The sequence below is a fragment of the Coregonus clupeaformis genome, unplaced genomic scaffold, assembly GCF_020615455.1.
Source record: "Coregonus clupeaformis isolate EN_2021a unplaced genomic scaffold, ASM2061545v1 scaf0232, whole genome shotgun sequence".
NCBI lineage: Eukaryota > Metazoa > Chordata > Actinopteri > Salmoniformes > Salmonidae > Coregonus > Coregonus clupeaformis.
Genome location: NW_025533687.1, coordinates 372,608 through 393,761, shown reverse-complemented (window position 1 = coordinate 393,761; position 21,154 = coordinate 372,608). Strand labels below are relative to the sequence as shown.

Here is a 21,154-nt window from a genome sequence, read left to right as displayed (position 1 = left end):
GAGAGAGAAGTAGGAGGGCTGGAGGGAGAGAGAGAGGGGAGAGAGAGAAGTAGGAGGGCTGGAGGGAGAGAGAGAGATGGAGAGAGAAGTAGGGAGGGATGGAGGGGAGAGAGAAAGAGGGAGGAGAGAGAATGAGGGCTGAGGGAGAGAGAGAGAGGAGAGAGAAGTAGGAGGGTGAGGAAGAGAGGGGAGGAGAGAGAAGTAGGGAGGGCTGAGGAGAGAGAGGAGGAGAGAGAAGCAGGGAGGGTGAGAGAGAGAGAGTAGAGAGAAGTAGGAGGGATGAGGGAGAGAGAGATGGGAGAGAGAGGAGGGAGGGCTGGAGGGAGAGAGAGGAGGAGAGAGAAAGTAGGGAGGGCTGGAGGGAGAGAGAGAGGAGAGAGAAGTAGGGAGGGCTGGAGGGAGAGAGAGGGAGGAGAGAGAAGGAGGAGGGCTGGAGGGAGAGAGAGGTGGAGAGAGAAGTAGGAGGGCTGGAGGAGAGAGAGGAGGAGAGAGAAGTAGGGAGGGCTGGAGGGAGAGAGAGGAGGAGAGAGAAGTAGGGAGGGATGGAGGGAGAGAGAGGGGAGGAGAGAGAAGTAGGGAGGGATGGAGGGAGAGAGAGGTGGAGAGAGAAGTAGGGAGGGCTGGAGGGAGAGAGAGGAGGAGAGAGAAGTAGGGAGGGCTGGAGGGAGAGAGAGAGGAGGAGAGAGAAGTAGGGAGGGCTGGAGGGAGAGAGAGGAGGAGAGAGAAGTAGGAGGGCTGGAGGGAGAGAGAGGGGAGAGAGAAGTAGGGAGGGCTGGAGGGAGAGAGAGGATGAGAGAGAAGTAGGGAGGGCTGGAGGAGAGAGAGTAGGAGAGAGAAGTAGGGAGGGCTGAGGGAGAGAGAGAGGAGGAGAGAGTAGAGAGAGGATGGAGGAGAGAGAGAGAGAGGAGAGAGAAGTAGGAGGGATGGAGGAGAGAGAGGAGAAAGAAGTAGGGAGGGCTGATGGGAGAGAGAGAGATGGAGAGAGAAGTAGGGAGGGATGGAGGAGAGAGAGGTGGAGAGAGAAGTAGGGAGGGCTGGAGGGAGAGAGAGAGGATGGAGAGAGAAGTAGGGAGGGCTGGAGGAGAGAGAGAGAGGAGAGAAGTAGGGAGGGCTGAGGGAGAGAGAGAGAGGAGAGAGGAGGTAGGAGGGATGGAGGGAGAGAGAGAGGGAGGAGGAGAAAGAGAAGCAGGAGGAGGGAGAGAGAGGAGGAGAGAGAAGTAGGAGGGCTGGAGGGAGAGAGAGGAGGAGAGAGAAGTAGGGAGGGCTGGAGGGAGAGAGAGGAGGAGAGAGAAGTAGGGAGGGCTGGAGGAGAGAGAGAGAGTGAGAGAGAGGGCTGGAGGGAGAGATGAGAGAGAGAGTAGGGAGGACTGGAGAGAGAGAGATGAGAGAGAAGTAGGGAGGCTGGAGGAGAGAGAGGGGAGAGAGAAGTAGGGGAGGGCTGGAGGGAGAGAGAGGAGAGAGAAGTAGGGAGGGATGGAGAGAGAGAGAGGAGAGAGAAGTAGGAGGGCTGGAGGGAGAGAGAGAGATGGAGAGAGAAGTAGGGAGGGATGGAGGAGAGAGAGAGGAGAGAGAAGTAGGGAGAGGATGGAGAGAGAGAGGATGGAGAGAGAAGTAGGGAGGGCTGGAGGGAGAGAGAGGTGGAGAGAGAAGTAGGGAGGGCTGGAGGGAGAGAGAGAGGAGAGAGAAGTAGGAGGGCTGAGGGAGAGAGAGAGATGGAGAGAGAAGTAGGGAGGGCTGGAGGGAGAGAGAGAGGAGGAGAGAGAAGTAGGAGGGCTGGAGGGAGAGAGAGAGGAGAGAAAGTAGGGAGGGCTGGAGGAGAGAGAGGAGGAGAGAGAAGTAGGGAGGGCTGAGGGAGAGAGAGGAGGAGAGAGAAGTAGGGAGGGCTGAGGAGAGAAGAGGAGGAGAGAGAAGTAGGGAGGGCTGGAGGGAGAGAGAGGAGGAGAGAGAAGTAGGGAGGGCTGGAGGGAGAGAGAGGAGGAGAGAGAAGTAGGGAGGGATGGAGGGAGAGAGAGAGGTGGAGAGAGAAGTAGGGAGGGATGGAGGGAGAGAGAGAGGAGAGAGAAGTAGGGAGGGATGGAGGGAGAGAGAGGGGAGAGAGAAGTAGGGAGGGCTGGAGGGAGAGAGAGGTGGAGAGAGAAGTAGGAGGGCTGGAGGAAGAGAGAGGTGAGAGAGAAGTAGGAGGGATGGAGGGAGAGAGAGAGGAGGAGAGAGAAGTAGGGAGGGATGGAGGGAGAGAGAGAGGAGGAGAGAGAAGTAGGGAGGGCTGGAGGGAGAGAGAGAGGAGGAGAGAGAAGTAGGGAGGGCTGGAGAGAGAGAGAGGTGGAGAGAGAAGTAGGGAGGGCTGGAGGGAGAGAGAGAGGAGGAGAGAGAAGTAGGGAGGGCTGGAGAGAGAGAGAGGTGGAGAGAGAAGTAGGGAGGGCTGGAGGGAGAGAGAGAGGAGGAGAGAGAAGTAGGGAGGGCTGGAGGGAGAGAGAGGAGGAGAGAGAAGTAGGGAGGGCTGGAGGGAGAGAGAGTTGGAGAGAGAAGTAGGGAGGGATGGAGGGAGAGAGAGGGGAGGAGAGAGAAGTAGGGAGGGCTGAGGGAGAGAGAGAGGAGGAGAGAGAAGTAGGGAGGGCTGAGGGAGAGAGAGAGAGGAGAGAGAAGTAGGGAGGGCTGGAGGAGAGAGAGAGGAGGAGAGAGAAGTAGGGAGGGCTGAAGGGAGAGAGAGGGAGGAGAGAGAAGTAGGGAGGGCTGGAGGGAGAGAGAGGAGAGGAGAGAAGTAGGAGGGATGGAGGAGAGAGAGGGAGAGAGAAGTAGGGAGGGCTGGAGGAGAGAGAGGTGGAGAGAGAAGTAGGGAGGGCTGGAGGGAGAGAGAGAGGAGGAGAGAGAAGTAGGGAGGGCTGGAAGGAGAGAGAGGTGGAGAGAGAAGTAGGGAGGGATGGAGGGAGAGAGAGGTGGAGAGAGAAGTAGGGAGGGCTGGAAGGAGAGAGAGGAGGAGAGAGAAGTAGGGAGGGCTGGAGGAGAGAGAGGAGAGGAGAGAGAAGTAGGGAGGGATGGAGGGAGAGAGAGATGGAGAGAGAAGTAGGGAGGGCTGGAGGGAGAGAGAGAGGAGAGAGAGAATTAGGGAGGGCTGGAGGGAGAGAGAGAGGTGGAGAGAGAAGTAGGGAGGGCTGGAGGGAGAGAGAGAGATGGAGAGAGAAGTAGGGAGGGATGGAGGGAGAGAGAGGTGGAGAGAGAAGTAGGGAGGGATGGAGGGAGAGAGAGGTGGAGAGAGAAGTAGGGAGGGCTGGAAGGAGAGAGAGGAGGAGAGAGAAGTAGGGAGGGCTGGAGGGAGAGAGAGGAGAGGAGAGAGAAGTAGGGAGGGATGGAGGGAGAGAGAGATGGAGAGAGAAGTAGGAGGGATGGAGGGAGAGAGAGGTGGAGAGAGAAGTAAGGAGGGCTGGAGGAGAGAGAGAGGAGGAGAGAGAAGTAGGGAGGGATGGAGGGAGAGAGAGGAGGAGAGAGAAGTAGGGAGGGATGGAGGAGAGAGAGAGGTGGAGAGAGAAGTAGGGAGGGATGGAGGGAGAGAGAGAGGAGAGAGAGAAGTAGGGAGGGCTGGAGGGAGAGAGAGAGGTGAGAGAGAAGTAGGAGGGCTGGAGGGAGAGAGAGGTGGAGAGAGAAGTAGGGAGGATGGAGGGAGAGAGAGGTGAGAGAGAAGTAGGGAGGGCTGGAAGGAGAGAGAGGAGGAGAGAGAAGTAGGGAGGGCTGGAGGGAGAGAGAGGAGAGGAGAGAGAAGTAGGGAGGGATGGAGGGAGAGAGAGAGGAGAGAGAGAAGTAGGGAGGGCTGGAGGGAGAGAGAGAGGTGGAGAGAGAAGTAGGGAGGGCTGGAGGGAGAGAGAGAGAGGAGAGAGAGAAGTAGGGAGGGCTGGAGGGAGAGAGAGAGGTGGAGAGAGAAGTAGGGAGGGATGGAGGGAGAGAGAGAGGAGAGAGAGAAGTAGGGAGGGATGGAGGGAGAGAGAGAGGAGAGAGAGAAGTAGGGAGGGCTGGAGGGAGAGAGAGAGGAGAGAGAGAAGTAGGGAGGGCTGGAGGGAGAGAGAGAGGTGGAGAGAGAAGTAGGGAGGGATGGAGGGAGAGAGAGGAGAGAGAGAAGTAGGGAGGGCTGGAGGGAGAGAGAGAGGAGAGAGAGAAGTAGGGAGGGATGGAGGGAGAGAGAGAGGAGAGAGAGAAGTAGGGAGGGATGGAGGGAGAGAGAGATGGAGAGAGAAGTAGGGAGGGCTGGAGGGAGAGAGAGATGGAGAGAGAAGTAGGGAGGGCTGGAAGGAGAGAGAGTAGGAGAGAGAAGTAGGGAGGGCTGGAGGGATAGAGAGGGGAGAGAGAAGTAGGGAGGGCTGGAGGGAGAGAGGGGGGAGAGAGAAGTAGGGAGGGCTGGAAGGAGAGAGAGGAGGAGAGAGAAGTAGGGAGGGCTGGAAGGAGAGAGAGGTGGAGAGAGAAGTAGGGAGGGCTGGAGGGAGAGAGAGAGGTGGAGAGAGAAGTAGGGAGGGCTGGAGGGAGAGAGAGGGGAGAGAGAAGTAGGGAGGGCTGGAGGGAGAGAGAGAGGTAGAGAGAAGTAGGGAGGGCTGGAGGGAGAGAGAGGGAGAGAGAAGTAGGGAGGGCTGGAGGGAGAGAGAGGTGGAGAGAGAAGTAGGGAGGGCTGGAGGGAGAGAGAGAGGAGGAGAGAGAAGTAGGGAGGGATGGAGGGAGAGAGAGGGGAGGAGAGAGAAGTAGGGAGGGCTGGAGGGAGAGAGAGGTGGAGAGAGAAGTAGGGAGGGCTGGAGGGAGAGAGAGGTGGAGAGAGAAGTAGGGAGGGCTGGAGGGAGAGAGAGGAGGAGAGAGAAGTAGGGAGGGATGGAGGGAGAGAGAGGAGGAGAGAGAAGTAGGGAGGGATGGAGGGAGAGAGAGAGGTGGAGAGAGAAGTAGGGAGGGCTGGAGGGAGAGAGAGGAGGAGAGAGAAGTAGGGAGGGCTGGAGGGAGAGAGAGGTGGAGAGAGAAGTAGGGAGGGATGGAGGGAGAGAGAGAGGTGGAGAGAGAAGTAGGGAGGGCTGGAGGGAGAGAGAGGTGGAGAGAGAAGTAGGGAGGGCTGGAGGGAGAGAGAGGGGAGGAGAGAGAAGTAGGGAGGGCTGGAGGGAGAGAGAGATGGAGAGAGAAGTAGGGAGGGCTGGAGGGAGAGAGAGGTGGAGAGAGAAGTAGGGAGGGATGGAGGAGAGAGAGGGGAGGAGAGAGAAGTAGGGAGGGATGGAGGGAGAGAGAGAGGTGGAGAGAGAAGTAGGGAGGGCTGGAGGGAGAGAGAGGTGGAGAGAGAAGTAGGGAGGGATGGAGGGAGAGAGAGAGATGGAGAGAGAAGTAGGGAGGGATGGAGGGAGAGAGAGGTGGAGAGAGAAGTAGGGAGGGATGGAGGGAGAGAGAGAGGAGGAGAGAGAAGTAGGGAGGGCTGGAGGGAGAGAGAGGTGGAGAGAGAAGTAGGGAGGGCTGAGGGAGAGAGAGAGGAGGAGAGAGAAGTAGGGAGGGATGGAGGGAGAGAGAGGTGGAGAGAGAAGTAGGGAGGGATGGAGGGAGAGAGAGGGGAGGAGAGAGAAGTAGGGAGGGATGGAGGGAGAGAGACATGGAGAGAGGAGTAGGGAGGGATGGAGGGAGAGAGAGGTGGAGAGAGAAGTAGGGAGGGCTGGAGGGAGAGAGAGAGGAGGAGAGAGAAGTAGGAGGGATGGAGGGAGAGAGACATGGAGAGAGGAGTAGGGAGGGATGGAGGAGAGAGAGAGGAGGAGAGAGAAGTAGGGAGGGATGGAGGGAGAGAGACATGGAGAGAGGAGTAGGGAGGGATGGAGGAGAGAGAGGTGGAGAGAGAAGTAGGGAGGGCTGAGGAGAGAGAGAGGTGGAGAGAGAAGTAGGGAGGGATGGAGGAGAGAGACATGGAGAGAGGAGTAGGGAGGGATGGAGGGAGAGAGAGGTGGAGAGAGAAGTAGGGAGGGCTGGAGGGAGAGAGAGAGGAGGAGAGAGAAGTAGGGAGGGATGGAGGGAGAGAGACATGGAGAGAGGAGTAGGGAGGGATGGAGGGAGAGAGAGAGGAGGAGAGAGAAGTAGGGAGGGATGGAGGGAGAGAGACATGGAGAGAGGAGTAGGGAGGGATGGAGGGAGAGAGAGGTGGAGAGAGAAGTAGGGAGGGCTGGAGGGAGAGAGAGAGGAGGAGAGAGAAGTAGGGAGGGCTGGAGGGAGAGAGATGGAGAGAGGAGTAGGGAGGGCTGGAGGGAGAGAGAGAGGAGGAGAGAGAAGTAGGGAGGGCTGGAGGGAGAGAGAGGGGAGGAGAGAGAAGTAGGGAGGGCTGGAGGGAGAGAGACATGGAGAGAGGAGTAGGGAGGGCTGGAGGGAGAGAGAGGTGGAGAGAGAAGTAGGGAGGGATGGAGGGAGAGAGAGGGAGAGAGAAGTAGGGAGGGATGGAGGGAGAGAGACATGGAGAGAGGAGTAGGGAGGGATGGAGGGAGAGAGAGAGATGGAGAGAGAAGTAGGGAGGGCTGGAGGGAGAGAGAGGAGGAGAGAGAAGTAGGGAGGGCTGGAGGGAGAGAGATGGAGAGAGAAGTAGGGAGGGATGGAGGGAGAGAGAGAGGAGAGAGAAGTAGGGAGGGATGGAGGGAGAGAGAGAGGAGGAGAGAGAAGTAGGTAGGGATGGAGGGAGAGAGAGAGGAGAGAGAAGTAGGGAGGGATGGAGGGAGAGAGAGAGGAGGAGAGAGAAGTAGGGAGGGCTGGAGGGAGAGAGAGAGGAGAGAGAAGTAGGGAGGGATGGAGGGAGAGAGAGAGGAGAGAGAAGTAGGGAGGGATGGAGGGAGAGAGAGGGGAGGAGAGAGAAGTAGGGAGGGCTGGAGGGAGAGAGAGGTGGAGAGAAAGAGAGATAAAAATTAACAAAAAATAGAGCAAACTAGAATGCTATTTGGCCCTAAACAGAGAGTACACAGTGGCAGAATACCTGACCACTGTGACTGACCCAAACTTAAGGAAAGCTTTGACTATGTACAGACTCAGTGAGCATAGCCTTGCTATTGAGAAAGGCCGCCGTAGGCAGACCTGGCTTTCAAGAGAAGACAGGCTATGTGCACACTGCCCACAAAATGAGGCTGAAAATGACCTGCACTTCCTAACCTCCTGCCAAATGTATGACCATATTAGAGACACATATTTCCCTCAGATTACACAGACCCACAAATAATTAGAAAACAAATCCAATTTTGATAAACTCCCATATCTATTGGGTGAAATACCACAGTGTGCAATCAGAGCAGCAAGATTTGTGACCTGTTGCCACAAGAAAAGGGCAACCAGTGAAGAACAAACACCATTGTAAATACAACCTATATTAATGTACAATACCATCGGAAAGTATTCAGACCCCTTGACTTTTTCCACATTTTGTTACGTTACAGTCTTATTCTAAAATGGATAAAAGATTTACAAATCCTCAGCAATCTACACACAATATGGCTTTACTCCCCCTGCTATAATGTGGATAAAGAGTTACCTGTCTAACAGAACACAGAGGGTGTTCTTTAATGGAAGCCTCTCCAACATAATCCAGGTAGAATCAGGAATTCCCCAGGGCAGCTGTTTAGGCCCCTTACCTTTTTCAATCTTTACTAACGACATGCCACTGGCTTTGAGTAAAGCCAGTGTGTCTATGTATGCGGATGACTCAACACTATACATGTCAGCTACTACAGCGACTGAAATGACTGCAACACTTAACAAAGAGCTGCAGTTAGTTTCAGAATGGGTGGCAAGGAATAAGTTAGTCCTAGATATTTCTAAAAGTAAAAGCATTGTATTTGGAACAAATCGTTCACTAAACCCTAAACCTCAACTTAATCTTGTAATTGGCTCAAAACAGGGTAGCACGGCTGGCCATTGGATGTACACAGAGCGCAAACAATAATATGCATGTCAGTCTCTCCTGCCTTAATTTTGCTGGACCCCAGGAAGAGTAGCAGCTGCCATATCAGCAGCTAATGGGGATCCATAATAAATACAAATACCCCATAATGACAAACTGAAAACAGGTTTTTAGAAATATGTGCAAATTTATAATTTTTTTTAATATTTATTGTTGATTTCACTTTTGTTAATTATCTATTTCACTTGTTTTAGCCATGTTAACATACGTTTCCCATGCCAATAAAGCCCCTTAAAATGAAAATGAAATTGAATTGAGAGAGAGAGAAGGCTGGAGGTAAAGTTGGAGGAGAGAGGACTAGAAGGAGAGAGAGAGAGTCTCTTTACCGTTCTGCGTGAGCTTGGTGGAGCAGACCAGGGTTGCTATCTGGAAGGAGTCCTTGCTGATGGTGCAGTTTCCCAGGTTGTGTGTGCCCTTCCCTGTAGTGGACAAACCCTTCTCCTCCAGCTCCACCTTGGTAGCAGGCAGGTTCAGGTACAGAGACGAGTCCTCCAGCTTCTTAGCCTCCGCCTGGGAGAGATAGAACATAGAAGTAAATACACATTGAATGCATCTCTATGGGAGAGAAGCTAATGAGAAGAATATCATTACATATAGAATCCCTATGGATCCCTAAGGATCTCTATGATAACAGTGAAACGCCTTAGAATCCTGTGGATATTCTTTAGAGGATACACAGTATTCAAAAGTATCGACTATAGATTCATGAGCAGTTTTCTCCATCAAACATTATGCAGAATACTCTTCCAGTAGCCATCTTCATGACTGACAACTTCAACGGCTACAAAGGCAAGAGTCAAAACGTCTGATTAGAATAGTTTTTCCTGGATCAACTTTTTAATTAACATGAATAGGAGCAAGTAACACAAGGCATCATTATATGAGGGTTTTAAATGAAAGGAATTTGATTTCGGCAGTGAGGGTTGAGTTGGGCTAAATACATGGGACTATAGGAGGTTGTTAAGATCTTATTAGTAGAGCTGAGAGAGAGAGCGAGAGACAGAGAGAGAGAGAGAGAGAGAGAGAGAGAGAGAGAGAGAGAGAGAGAGAGAGAGAGAGACAGAGAGAGAGAGAGAGGCAGAGAGAGCAGAGAGAGAGAGAGAGAGAGAGAGAGAGAGAGAGAGAGAGAGAGACAGGCAGACAGAGAGACAGGCAGAGAGAGACATGAAGAGAGAGAGACATGCAGAGAGAGAGACAGGCAGAGAGAGAGACAGGCAGAGATAGACAGGCAGAGAGAGAGACAGGCAGAGAGAGACATGCAGAGAGAGAGGTAGAGGCAGGCAGAGAGAGAGGCAGAGAGAGACAGGCAGAGAGAGAGACAGGCAGAGAGAGAGACAGGCAGAGGCAGGCAGAGAGAGAGGTAGAGAGAGGCAGAGAGAGAAACAGGCAGAGAGAGAGAGGCAGAGAGAGAAACAGGCAGAGAGAGAGAGGCAGAGAGAGAAGGCGAGAGAGCAGTAGAGAGAGGCAGAGAGAGAGAGAGAGAGAGAGAGAGAGGCCTCACCCTACTAGAATCTGAAGTCAAAATGTCTACTGTTTGCTGATGATCTGGTGTTTCTGTCACCAACCAAGGAGGGCCTACAGCAGCACCTAGATCTTCTGCACATATTCTGTCAGACCTGGGCCCTGACAGTAAATCTCAGTAAGACAAAAATAATGGTGTTCCAAAAAAGGTCCAGTTGCCAGGACCACAAATACAAATTCCATCGTTACAAGACTGTATAGAGACATAATACAGAATTTGAAATGTCTCTATTCTTTTGGAACTTGAGGGTAATATTTACTGTTATATTTCACTTTTGTTTATCCATTTCACTTGCTTTGGCAATGTAAACATATGTTTCCCATGCCAATAAAGTCCCTTGAATATAGAGAGAGAGAGCGAGGAGAAATACTGTTCCCACCCGACCGGCTCATCTCTTATTGTGGTCAGAAGAGGAGGAGAGGAGCTTGGACCGACCCAGCAGGCAGCCAGTCGGAGGAAGGGAGAGAGAGGTAGAGAGAGAGGTAGAGAGAGCGGTAGAGAGAGAGGTAGAGAGAGAGGTAGAGAGAGAGGTACCCTGTATACGAAGAGATCATGTTATATGACCTACCTTGTATACAATGAGATCGTGTTATATGACCTACCTTGTATACAATGAGATCGTGTTATATGACCTACCTTGTATACAATGAGATCGTGTTATATGACCTACCTTGTATACAATGAGATCGTGTTATATGACCTACCTTGTACACAATGAGATCGTGTTATATGACCTACCTTGTATACAATGAGATCGTGTTATATGACCTACCTTGTATACAATGAGATCGTGTTATATGACCTACCTTGTATACAATGAGATCGTGTTATATGACCTACCTTGTATACAATGAGATCGTGTTATATGACCTACCTTGTACACAATGAGATCGTGCTCTCCGTCCCTCAGTGTTGTCCCATCGTACCTCATCAGCTTCACAAACGACAGGGCGAATATCTTCTCTGATTTGTCTTTGGCTGCAGGCAGAGGAGGGGATACAGAGGAGGTGGTGTTTTAGCTGGGGGCTCGGTATGGGGGGCTGGGGGCTTGGCTGGGGGCTGGGTATGGGGGGGCTGGGGCTTGGCTGGGGGCTGGGTATGGGGGGGCTAGGGCTTGGCTGGGGCTGGGTATGGGGGGCTGGGTATGGGGGGGCTGGGAATGGGGGCTGGGGGCTGGGTATGGGGGGCTGGGGGGCTGGGTATGGGGGGGCTGGGGGCTTGGCTAGGGGCTGGGTATGGGGGGCTGGGGGCTGGGTATGGGGGGGCTGGGGGCTGGGTATGGGGGGGCTGGGGGCTGGGTATGGGGGGGCTGGGGGCTCGGTATGGGGGGGCTAGGGCTTGGCTGGGGGCTGGGAATGGGCTTTTTATTTTATTTTATTATTTAACCTTTATTTAACTAGGCAAGTCAGTTAAGAACAAATTCGTATTTTCAATGATGGCCTACACCGGCCAAACCCGGACGACGCTGGGCCAATTGTGCGCCGCCCTATGGGACTCCCAATCACGGCCGGTTGTGATACAGCCTGGAATCGAACCAGGGGGTCTGTAGTGACGCCTCAAGCACTGAGATGCAGTGCCTTAGACCGCTGCACCTTTCGGGAGCACAAGCCCATCACAGGTCATTAGTGTCTCAAGGCCTTTGGAGGGACACACAGAACAGGGCCAGGGTAGCAGGGCTGAGGCTAAAGTAGCTTATCTCAGCTGTCAACAGCCGGTTAGAGCCCAGGCCCACTGAACCAGACAGCCGGTTAGAGCCCAGGCCCACTGAACCAGACAACCGGTTAGAGCCCAGGCCCACTGAACCAGACAGCCGGTTAGAGCCCAGGCCCACTGAACCAGACAACCGGTTAGAGCCCAGGCCCACTGAACCAGACAACCGGTTAGAGCCCAGGCCCACTGAACCAGACAGCCGGTTAGAGTCCAGGCCCACTGAACCAGACAACCGGTTAGAGCTCCATAACAAAGAGAAGAGCCAAAGCTTCATAATCCACCATCAACAAATATCAAGGTCATGTCCTTCTGCTGAATCAGGTTGCTGTGTGACCTTGGCAAGTCAGGGTAAGGAGGACAGCAGCAGTCTAGTACCCCATCTAGATGGGTGTGTTAGTGTCTGGGTCTGGCTGTCCGCTCTACAGAGGAGGGTGTGGTAGTGTCTGGGTCTGGCTGTCTGCTCTCCAGAGGAGGGTGTGGTAGTGTCTGGGTCTGGCTGTCTGCTCTCCAGAGGAGGGTGTGGTAGTGTCTGGGTCTGGCTGTCTGCTCTCCAGAGGAGGGTGTGGTAGTGTCTGGGTCTGGCTGTCTGCTCTCCAGAGGAGGGTGTGTTAGTGTCTGGGTCTGGCTGTCTGCTCTCCAGAGGAGGGTGTGTTAGTGTCTGGGTCTGGCTGTCTGCTCTCCAGAGGAGGGTGTGTTAGTGTCTGGGTCTGGCTGTCTGCTCTCCAGAGGAGGGTGTGTTAGTGTCTGGGTCTGGCTGTCTGCTCTACAGAGGAGGGTGTGGTAGTGTCTGGGTCTGGCTGTCTGCTCTCCAGAGGAGGGTGTGGTAGTGTCTGGGTCTGGCTGTCTGCTCTCCAGAGGAGGGTGTGGTAGTGTCTGGGTCTGGCTGTCTGCTCTCCAGAGGAGGGTGTGGTAGTGTCTGGGTCTGGCTGTCTGCTCTCCAGAGGAGGGTGTGGTAGTGTCTGGGTCTGGCTGTCTGCTCTCCAGAGGAGGGTGTGGTAGTGTCTGGGTCTGGCTGTCTGCTCTCCAGAGGAGGGTGTGGTAGTGTCTGGGTCTGGCTGTCTGCTCTCCAGAGGAGGGTGTGGTAGTGTCTGGGTCTGGCTGTCTGCTCTCCAGAGGAGGGTGTGGTAGTGTCTGGGTCTGGCTGTCTGCTCTACAGAGGAGGGTGTGGTAGTGTCTGGGTCTGGCTGTCTGCTCTCCAGAGGAGGGTGTGGTAGTGTCTGGGTCTGGCTGTCTGCTCTCCAGAGGAGGGTGTGGTAGTGTCTGGGTCTGGCTGTCTGCTCTGTGCAGGATGTGTATGCCCTCCGTCAGGCTTCAGTAAGCACTGAGGAAAAATAGCTAGACTAAACTGTGGATGCCTCATTCCCCCAGCAGACATTTTGAATCCTTGATTTATCATTGTACAGCCTCCAGCTGACCTAAGGGGAAGGGCAACAGTAGATGAAGTTGAGGAGGGAAGAATTATTAAAAAATATATACAGTATATACATTTTACCTTTATTTTACCAGACCGATCAATTAAGAAAGAAAGTCTTAATCACAGCCTGGCATGGGGGGAGTAGGCGACAAACAGTATTCCATACTCAGTCAGAAAACATACAGTGCATTCCGAAAGTATTCAGACCCCTTGACTTTTTCCACATTTTGTTACGTTACAGCCTTATTCTAAAATTGATTAAATGGTTTTTTTTTTCCCCTCATCAATCTACACACAATACCCAATAATAACAAAGCAAAAACAGGTTTTAGACATTTTTGCAAATCTATTAAAAATCAGAAACTGAAATATCACATTTACAGTGCCTTGCAAAAGTATTCATTCCCCTTGGCATTTTTCCTATTTTGTTGCATTACAACCTGTAATTTAAATGTATTTTTATTTGGATTTCATGTAAATGGACATACACAAAATAGTCAAAATTGGTGAAGTGAAATGAAAAAAAAAATGTCTTTCAAAATATTCAACCAAAAGAAATAACGGAAAAGTGGTGCGTGCATATGTATTCGCCCCCTTTGCTATGAAGCCCCTAAATAAGCTATGGTGCAACCAATTACCTTCAGAAGTCACATAATTAGTTAAATAAAGTCCACCTGTGTGCAATCTAAGTGTCACATGATCTGTCACATGATCTCAGTATATATACACATGTTCTGAAAGGCCCCAGAGTCTGCAACACCACTAAGCAAGGGGCACCACCAAGCAAGCGGCACCATGAAGACCAAGGAGTTCTCCAAACAGGTCAGGGACAAAGTTGTGGAGAAGTACAGATCAGGGTTGGGTTATATAAAAATATCAGAAATGTTGAACATTCCACGGTGCACCATTAAATGCATTATTTAAAAAATGGAAAGACTATGGCACCACAACAAACCTGCCAAGAGAGGGCCTCCCACCAAAACTCACGGACCAGGCAAGGAGGGCATTAATCAGATAGGCAACAAAGAGACCAAAGATAACCCTGAAGGAGCTGCAAAGCTCCACAGCGGCGATTGGAGTATCTGTCCATAGGACCACTTTAAGCCGTACACTCCACAGAGCTGGGCTTTACGGAAGAGTGGTCAGAAAAAAGCCATTGCGTAAAGGAAAAAATAAGCAAACACGTTTGGTGTTCGCCAAAAGGCATGTGGGAGACTCCCCAAACATATGGAAGAAGATACTCTGGTCAGATGAGACTAAAATTGAGCTTTTTGGCCATCAAGGAAAACGCTATGTCTGGCGCAAACCCAACACCTCTCATCACCCTGAGAACACCAACCCCACAGTGAAGCATGGTGGTGGCAGCATCATGCTGTGGGGATGTTTTTCCATCAGCAGGGACTGAGAAACTGGTCAGAATTGAAGGAATGATGGATGGCGCTAAATACAGGGATATTCTTGAGGGAAACCTGTTTCCTTCTGGAAGGTTCTCCCATCTCCACAGAGGAACTCTGGAGCTCTGTTAGAGTGACCATCGTGTTCTTGGTCACCTCCCTGACCAAGGCCCTTCTCCCCCGATTGCTCAGTTTGGCCGGGCGGCCAGCTCTAGGAAGAGTCTTGGTGGTTCCAAACTTCTTCCATTTAAGAATGGAGACCTGTGTTCTCGGGGACCTTCAATGCTGCAGACATTTTTTGGTACCCTTCCCCAGATCTGTGCCTCGACACAATCCTGTCTTGGAGCTTTTGGACAATTCCTTCGACCTCATGGCTTGGTTTTTGCTCTGACATGCACTGTCAACTGTGGGACCTTGTATAGACAGGTGTGTGCCTTTCCAAATCATGTCCAATCAATTGAATTTACCACAGGTGGACTCCAATCAAGTTGTAGAAACATCTCAAGGATGATAATTGGAAACAGGATGCACCTGAGCTGAATTTCGAGTCTCATAGCAAAGGGTCTGAATACTTATGTAAATAAGGTATTTCTGCTTCTTTTGTTAAATACATTTGCAACATTTTTGAAAAACCAGTTTTCACTTTGTCATTATGGGGTATTGTGTGTAGATTGATGAGGAAAACATGTAATTTAATCACTTTTAGAATAAGGCTGTAACGTAACAAAATGTGGAAATAGTCAAGGGGTCTGAATACTTTCCGAATGTACTGTATGGGTCATACAGACACTATCCCAGCATTAGTCAGAACACATATGGGTCAAACACTATCCCATCCTCAGTCAGAACACATATGGGTCAAACACTATCCCATCCTCAGTCAGAACACATATGGGTCAAACACTATCCCATCCTCAGTCAGAACACATATGGGTCATACAAACACTATCCCATCCTCAGTCAGAACACACATAGGTCCAATAACCTGAACAACAATATGTGTGTTGTATCCAGTTGTTAGCTACCATATGGCAGAGATCATTTACATCTTTGCTACAATATCCCAGGGAGAATGATGTCAGCACACTGCATACTTTTGACCAGAGCCCTACACTATGTGCACTACATAGAGAACTGGGCAGCATTTGGGATGAAGCCTCAGTGTGGGTCCTATATAAAGAGGAGAGTTATGGCTGTGTCCCGTAAGCTTAGCGTCGGATAGGACCGTATACCATCCCCAGATCAACAAGCTAAAATGTACGTGATGTGCAGGCGTGATTCACCCGAGTACCTGGTGCATTCTATCTGCATAAATCCACGTATTGGTTTTCTGCCCGTAGCCTGGCGCGGTGGATAATCTCTCTGCTCGCTGGAGTGGACGACAACCAATGGTTGGATGGATGGACAGAGACTATATAGATAGAGGGGGGGACTACTGTTTGTATGCATGCTGCAGAATCCGGAGAGGAGATGATTCACTATGTAAGGACTTCAATCAGATACAAGCACAGAATCACAGATAAAGGGCTTCAGTTTGAGAAACCAGAAACATGCTGATTGAGTTAGAATACAGTGAGGGAAAAAAAGTATTTGATCCCCTGCTGATTTTGTACGTTTGCTGACTGACAAAGAAATGATCAGTCTATAATTTTAATGGGGCGGCAGGTAGCTTAGTGGTTAAGAGCGTTGTACCAGTAAACGAAAGGTCGCTGGTTCTAATCCCCGAGCAGACTAGGTGAAAAATCTGTCGATGTGCCCTTGAGCAAGACACTTAACCCTAATTGCTCCTGTAAATTGCTCTGGATAAGAGCGTCTGCTAAATGACAAAAAAATAAAAAAATAAAAACTTTGAACAGTGAGAGACAGAATAACAACAAGAAAATCCAGAAAAACGCATGTCAAAAACGTTATAAATTGATTTGCATTTTAATTAGGGAAATAAGTATTTGACCCCTCTGCAAAACATGACTTAGTACTTGGTGGAAAAACCCTTGTTGGCAATCACAGAGGTCAGACATTTCTTGTAGTTGGCCACCAGGTTTGCACACGTCTCAGGAGGGATTTTGTCCCACTCCTCTTTGCAGATCTTCTCCAAGTCATTAAGGTTTCGAGCCTGACGTTTGGCAACTCGAACCTTCAGCTCCCTCCACAGATTTTCTATGGGGTTAAGGTCTGGAGACTGGCTAGGCCACTCCATGACCTTAATGTGCTTCTTCTTGAGCCACTCCTTTGTTGCCTTGGCCGTGTGTTTTGGGTCATTGTCATGCTGGAATACCCATCCATGACCCAAGATTTGACGGTACATGGCCCCGTCCATCGTCCCTTTGATGCAGTGAAGTTGCCCTGTCCCCTTAGTAGAAAAACACCCCCAAAGCATAATGTTTCCACCTCCATGTTTGACGGTGGGGATGGTGTTCTTGGGGTCATAGGCAGCATTCCTCCTCCTCCAAACACGGCGAGTTGAGTTGATGCCAAAGAGCTCGATTTTGGTCTCATCTGACCACAACACTTTCACCCAGTTCTCCTCTGAATCATTCAGATGTTCATTGGCAAACTTCAGACGGCCCTGTATAATAATATATAATATAATAATATAATATAATATAATAATAATAATAATATAATATAATATGCCATTTAGCAGACGCTTTTATCCAAAGCGACTTACAGTCATGCGTGCATACATTATTATTATTTTTTTTGTGTATGGGTGGTCCCGGGGATCGAACCCACTACCTTAGCGTTACAAGCGCCGTGCTCTACCAGCTGAGCTACAGAGGACCACGTATATGTGATTTCTTGAGCAGGGGGACCTTGCGGGCACTGCAGGATTTCAGTCCTTCACGGCGTAGTGTGCTACCAATTGTTTTCTTGGTGACTATGGTCCCAGCTGCCTTGAGATCATTGACAAGATCCTCCCGTGTAGTTCTGGGCTGATTCCTCACCGTTCTCATGATCATTGCAACTCCACGAGGTGAGATCTTGCATGGAGCCCCAGGCCGAGGGAGATTGACAGTTCTTTTGTGTTTCTTCCATTTGCGAATAATCACACCAACTGTTGTCACCTTCTCACCAAGCTAATTGGCGATGGTCTTGTAGCCCATTCCAGCCTTGTGTAGGTCTACAATCTTGTCCCTGACATCCTTGGAGAGCTCTTTGGTCTTGGCCATGGTGGAGAGTTTGGAATCTGATTGATTGATTACTTCTGTGGACAGGTGTCTTTTATACAGGTAACAAACTGAGATTAGGAGCACTCCCTTTAAGAGTGTGCTCCTAATCTCAGCTCGTTACCTGTATAAAAGACACCTGGGAGCCAGAAATCTTTCTGATTGAGAGGGGGTCAAATACTTATTTCCCTCATTAAAATGCAAATCAATTTATAACATTTTTGACATGCGTTTTTCAGGATTTTTTTGTTGTTATTCTGTCTCTCACTGTTCAAATAAACCTACCATTAAAATTATAGACTGATAATTTCTTTGTCAGTGGGCAAACGTACAAAATCAGCAGGGGATCAAATATGTTTTTCCCTCACTGTAACAGACTGGAAGCTTTAAAAGGAGGGTGGTGCTTGAAATCATTGTTCTTCCTATGCTAACCATGGTTACCTGCAAGAAAACATGTGCCGTCATCATTGCTTTGCACAAAAAGGGTTTCACAGGCAAGGATATTGTTGCTAGTAAGATTGCACCTAAATCAACCATTTATCGGATCATCAAGAACTTCAAGGAGAGAGGTTCAATTGATGTGAAGAAGGCGTCAGGGCGCCCAAGAAAGTCCAGCAAGCGCCAGGACCGTCTCCTAAAGTTGATTCAGCTGTGGGATCGGGGCACCACCAGTGCAGAGCTTGCTCAGGAATGGCAGCAGGCAGGTGTGAGTGCATCTGCATGCACAGTGAGGCAAAAACTTTTGGAGGAAGGCCTGGTGTCAAGAAGGGCAGCAAAGAAGCCACTTCTCTCCAGGAAAAACATCAGGGACAGACTGATATTCTGCAAAAGGTACAGGGATTGGACTGCTGAGGACTGGGGTAAAGTCATTTTCTCTGATGAATCCCCTTTCCGATTGTTTGAGGCATCCGGAAAACACCTTGTCCGGAGAAGACAAGGTGAGCGCTACCATCAGTCCTGTGTCATGCCAACAGTAAAGCATCCTGAGACCATTCATGTGTGGGGTTGCTTCTCAGCCAAGGGAGTGGGCTCACTCACAATTTTGCCTAAGAACACAGCCATGAATAAAGAATGGTACCAACACATCCTCTAAGAGCAACTTCTCCCAACCATCCAAGAACAGTTTGGTGACGACCAATGCCTTTTCCAGCATGATGGAGCACCTTGCCATAAGGCAAAAGTGATAACTAAGTGGCTCGGGGAACAAAACATCGACATTTTGGGTCCATGGCCAGGAAACTCCCCAGACCTTAATCCCATTGAGAACTTGTGGTCGAGCCTCAAGAGGCAGGTGGACAAACAAAAACCATCAAATTCTGACAAACTCCAAGCATTGATTATGCAAAAATGGGCTGCCATCAGTCAGGATGTGGCCCAGAAGTGAATTGACAGCATGCCAGGGCGGATTGCAGAGGTCTTGAAAAAGAAGGGTCAACACTGCAAATATTGACTCTTTGCATAAACTTAATGTAATTGTCAATAAAAGCCTTTGACACTCATGGAATGCTTGTAATTATACTTCAGTATACCATAGTAACATCTGACAAAAATATCTCATAACACTGAAGCAGCGAACTTTGTGAAGACCAATACTGGTGTCATTCTCAAAACTTTGGACTGCCTGACTGGCTGGCTGAGCGACTGGCTGGCTGAGCGACTGGCTGGCTGGCAGAGTGACTGGCTGGCTGGCAGAGTGACTGGCTGAGTGAGTGAGTGAGTGAGTGAGTGAGTGAGTGAGTGAGTGAGTGAGTGAGTGAGTGAGTGAGTGAGTGAGTGAGTGAGTGAGTGAGTGAGTGAGTGAGTGAGTGAGTGAGTGAGTGAGTGAGCTGAGTGAGTGAGTGAGTGAGTGAGTGAGTGAGTGAGTGAGTGAGTGAGTGAGTGAGTGAGTGAGTGAGTGAGTGAGTGAGTGAGTGGCTGGCTGGCTGGCTGAGTGAGTGAGTGAGTGAGTGAGTGAGTGAGTGAGTGAGTGAGTGAGTGAGTGACTGGCTGGCTGGCTGGCTGGCTAAGTGACTGGCTGGCTGGCAGAGTGACTGAGAAGTAAACAGTGCTAGAGGATTCGTCTTTGCTGAAGCCCACAACTGTGTGTGTGTGTGTGTTCGTTGCTAGGAGGAGAGGATGGAGAGCGTCACCCTGACTACAGCCCGGTTCAGACAGACAACCCTAGTCCAGGCTGTCTGGACCTGCTAATTGATAGTTTTGCATACGGCCGGCCCGCTCTCCGCTAACTCATGCCCTTTACTCCACCAGCCCCTCTTGGCTGGGCTAACCGATACTACACCATGTGGCGAGCAGATGGAGCAACAAGGCTGCCAGGAAAGGCTTCCTTAGCCCTGGTCCACACCCAAAACATTACAAACACTACCAAAAATAAATAAATACATTTAGTCCCTTCAGCCAGGCGGATGCCTTCCCCAACACACAAATGAGTTGTTCCAGCCATTTTATTCTCCCAGCCTGGGCCCACTGACAGACAGACAGCCGTCCCAACAGAATAACATGAAGCTAATTTACGTTGGGGAATTTCATTTCACAATTAAAGTGACACAGGGTGAACCTCAAAGTAATTATTATGAGCAGGGCTTGTGTCCAAAAATGGCCCCCTATACCCTATGAGTGCCAGGACATCGGGCCAGGACATCGGGCCAGGACGTATGGCCAGGACCCAGTCTGCTGGGCTTGGACAACTGGGGACAGATTGGGAGCCAATTGCTTACTATTTATGAATTCATTGTCTGAATAATTGTATGAATGTATATTTGTGCTCGTGGACTAGGGTGGTCTAGCGGTTTAAGTTATGAATTGTCATCCTCTCTCTATATTTCCCCTCTGTCATCTTCTCTCTATCTTTCCTCACTGTCATCCTCCCTGTCATCCTCTCTCTATATTTCCTCTGTCATCCTCTCTCAATCTTTCCCCTCTGTCATCCTCTCTCTATCTTTCCCCACTGTCATCCTCCTTGTCATCCTCTCTCTATATTTCCCACTGTCATCCTCTATCTTTCCTCACTGTCATCCTCTCTCTATATTTCCGCTCTGTCATCCTCTCTCAATCTTTCCCCTCTGTCATCCTCTCTCAATCTTTCCGCTCTGTCATCCTCTCTCTATCTTTCCCCACTGTCATCCTCCTTGTCATCCTCTCTCTATATTTCCCTACTGTCATCCTCTATCTTTCCTCACTGTCATCCTCCTTGTCATCCTCTCTCTATATTTCCCTACTGTCATCCTCTATCTTTCCTCACTGTCATCCTCTCTCTTTCTATTAAATAAAGTAATTAAAGACCTTAAAAACATTCATATTTGTACTTACATTCTTGCGATGATCGGTGACGGAAGGTGAATCGCAGGTGGCTTCGGTTCACGTCTTCAATTGGGATGGCAACCTTGAGGTTAAACAGTAAGGCAGGAGACAGGCAGCTCAATGCATCTCAAATTAAAGTACACACATTTACACACACACTCACAAACACACAAGGGTACAGACAGACTAACCTTGATGGTTTCAAACCAGCGTGGCTGTTTGACCTGGTAGTAGATGACAGACTGGTACTCCAAGATGTCCTCGTCTCCAGCACCAGGGTACATCACATTCTGAACCAGAGAGAGAGGTGGTTATGGAGAAGGTATTTGAATATAACAATAATATTATATACAATTTAGCAGATGTTTTAATCCAAAGCTACTTAAAGTTATCCATGCATACATTTTACATACGGGTGGTCCCTGGAATTAAACCCCTATCCTGTAAGAGCCATGCTCTAACTGAGTTACAGAGGACCAAGAGCCATGCTCTACTGAGTTACAGAGGACCAAGAGCCATGCTCTACTGAGTTACAGAGGACCAAGAGCCATGCTCTACTGAGTTACAGAGGACCAAGAGCCATGCTCTACTGAGTTACAGAGGACCAAGAGCCATGCTCTACTGAGTTACAGAGGACCAAGAGCCATGCTCTACTGAGTTACAGAGGACCAAGAGCCATGCTCTACTGAGTTACAGAGGACCAAGAGCCATGCTCTACTAACT

At 50.2% G+C, this 21,154-nt stretch overlaps 1 protein-coding gene across 6 annotated transcripts in view; it reads right to left on the bottom strand.

Moving 5' to 3' along the window:
• Positions 1–21,154, bottom strand: part of LOC121563319 (dedicator of cytokinesis protein 1-like) — a 236,503-nt gene that overhangs the window by 105,144 nt on the left and 110,205 nt on the right. For all 6 annotated transcript variants that reach the window (XM_045214288.1, XM_045214291.1, XM_045214290.1 and 3 more), the window contains exons 15-18: positions 20,623–20,721; positions 20,441–20,513; positions 10,324–10,427; positions 8,254–8,437 (exon numbers count right to left, since the gene is read on the bottom strand). In XM_045214288.1, coding sequence (XP_045070223.1) covers positions 8,254–8,437; positions 10,324–10,427; positions 20,441–20,513; positions 20,623–20,721 — 460 coding nt within the window. The remainder of the gene's footprint in view (positions 1–8,253; positions 8,438–10,323; positions 10,428–20,440; positions 20,514–20,622; positions 20,722–21,154) is intronic.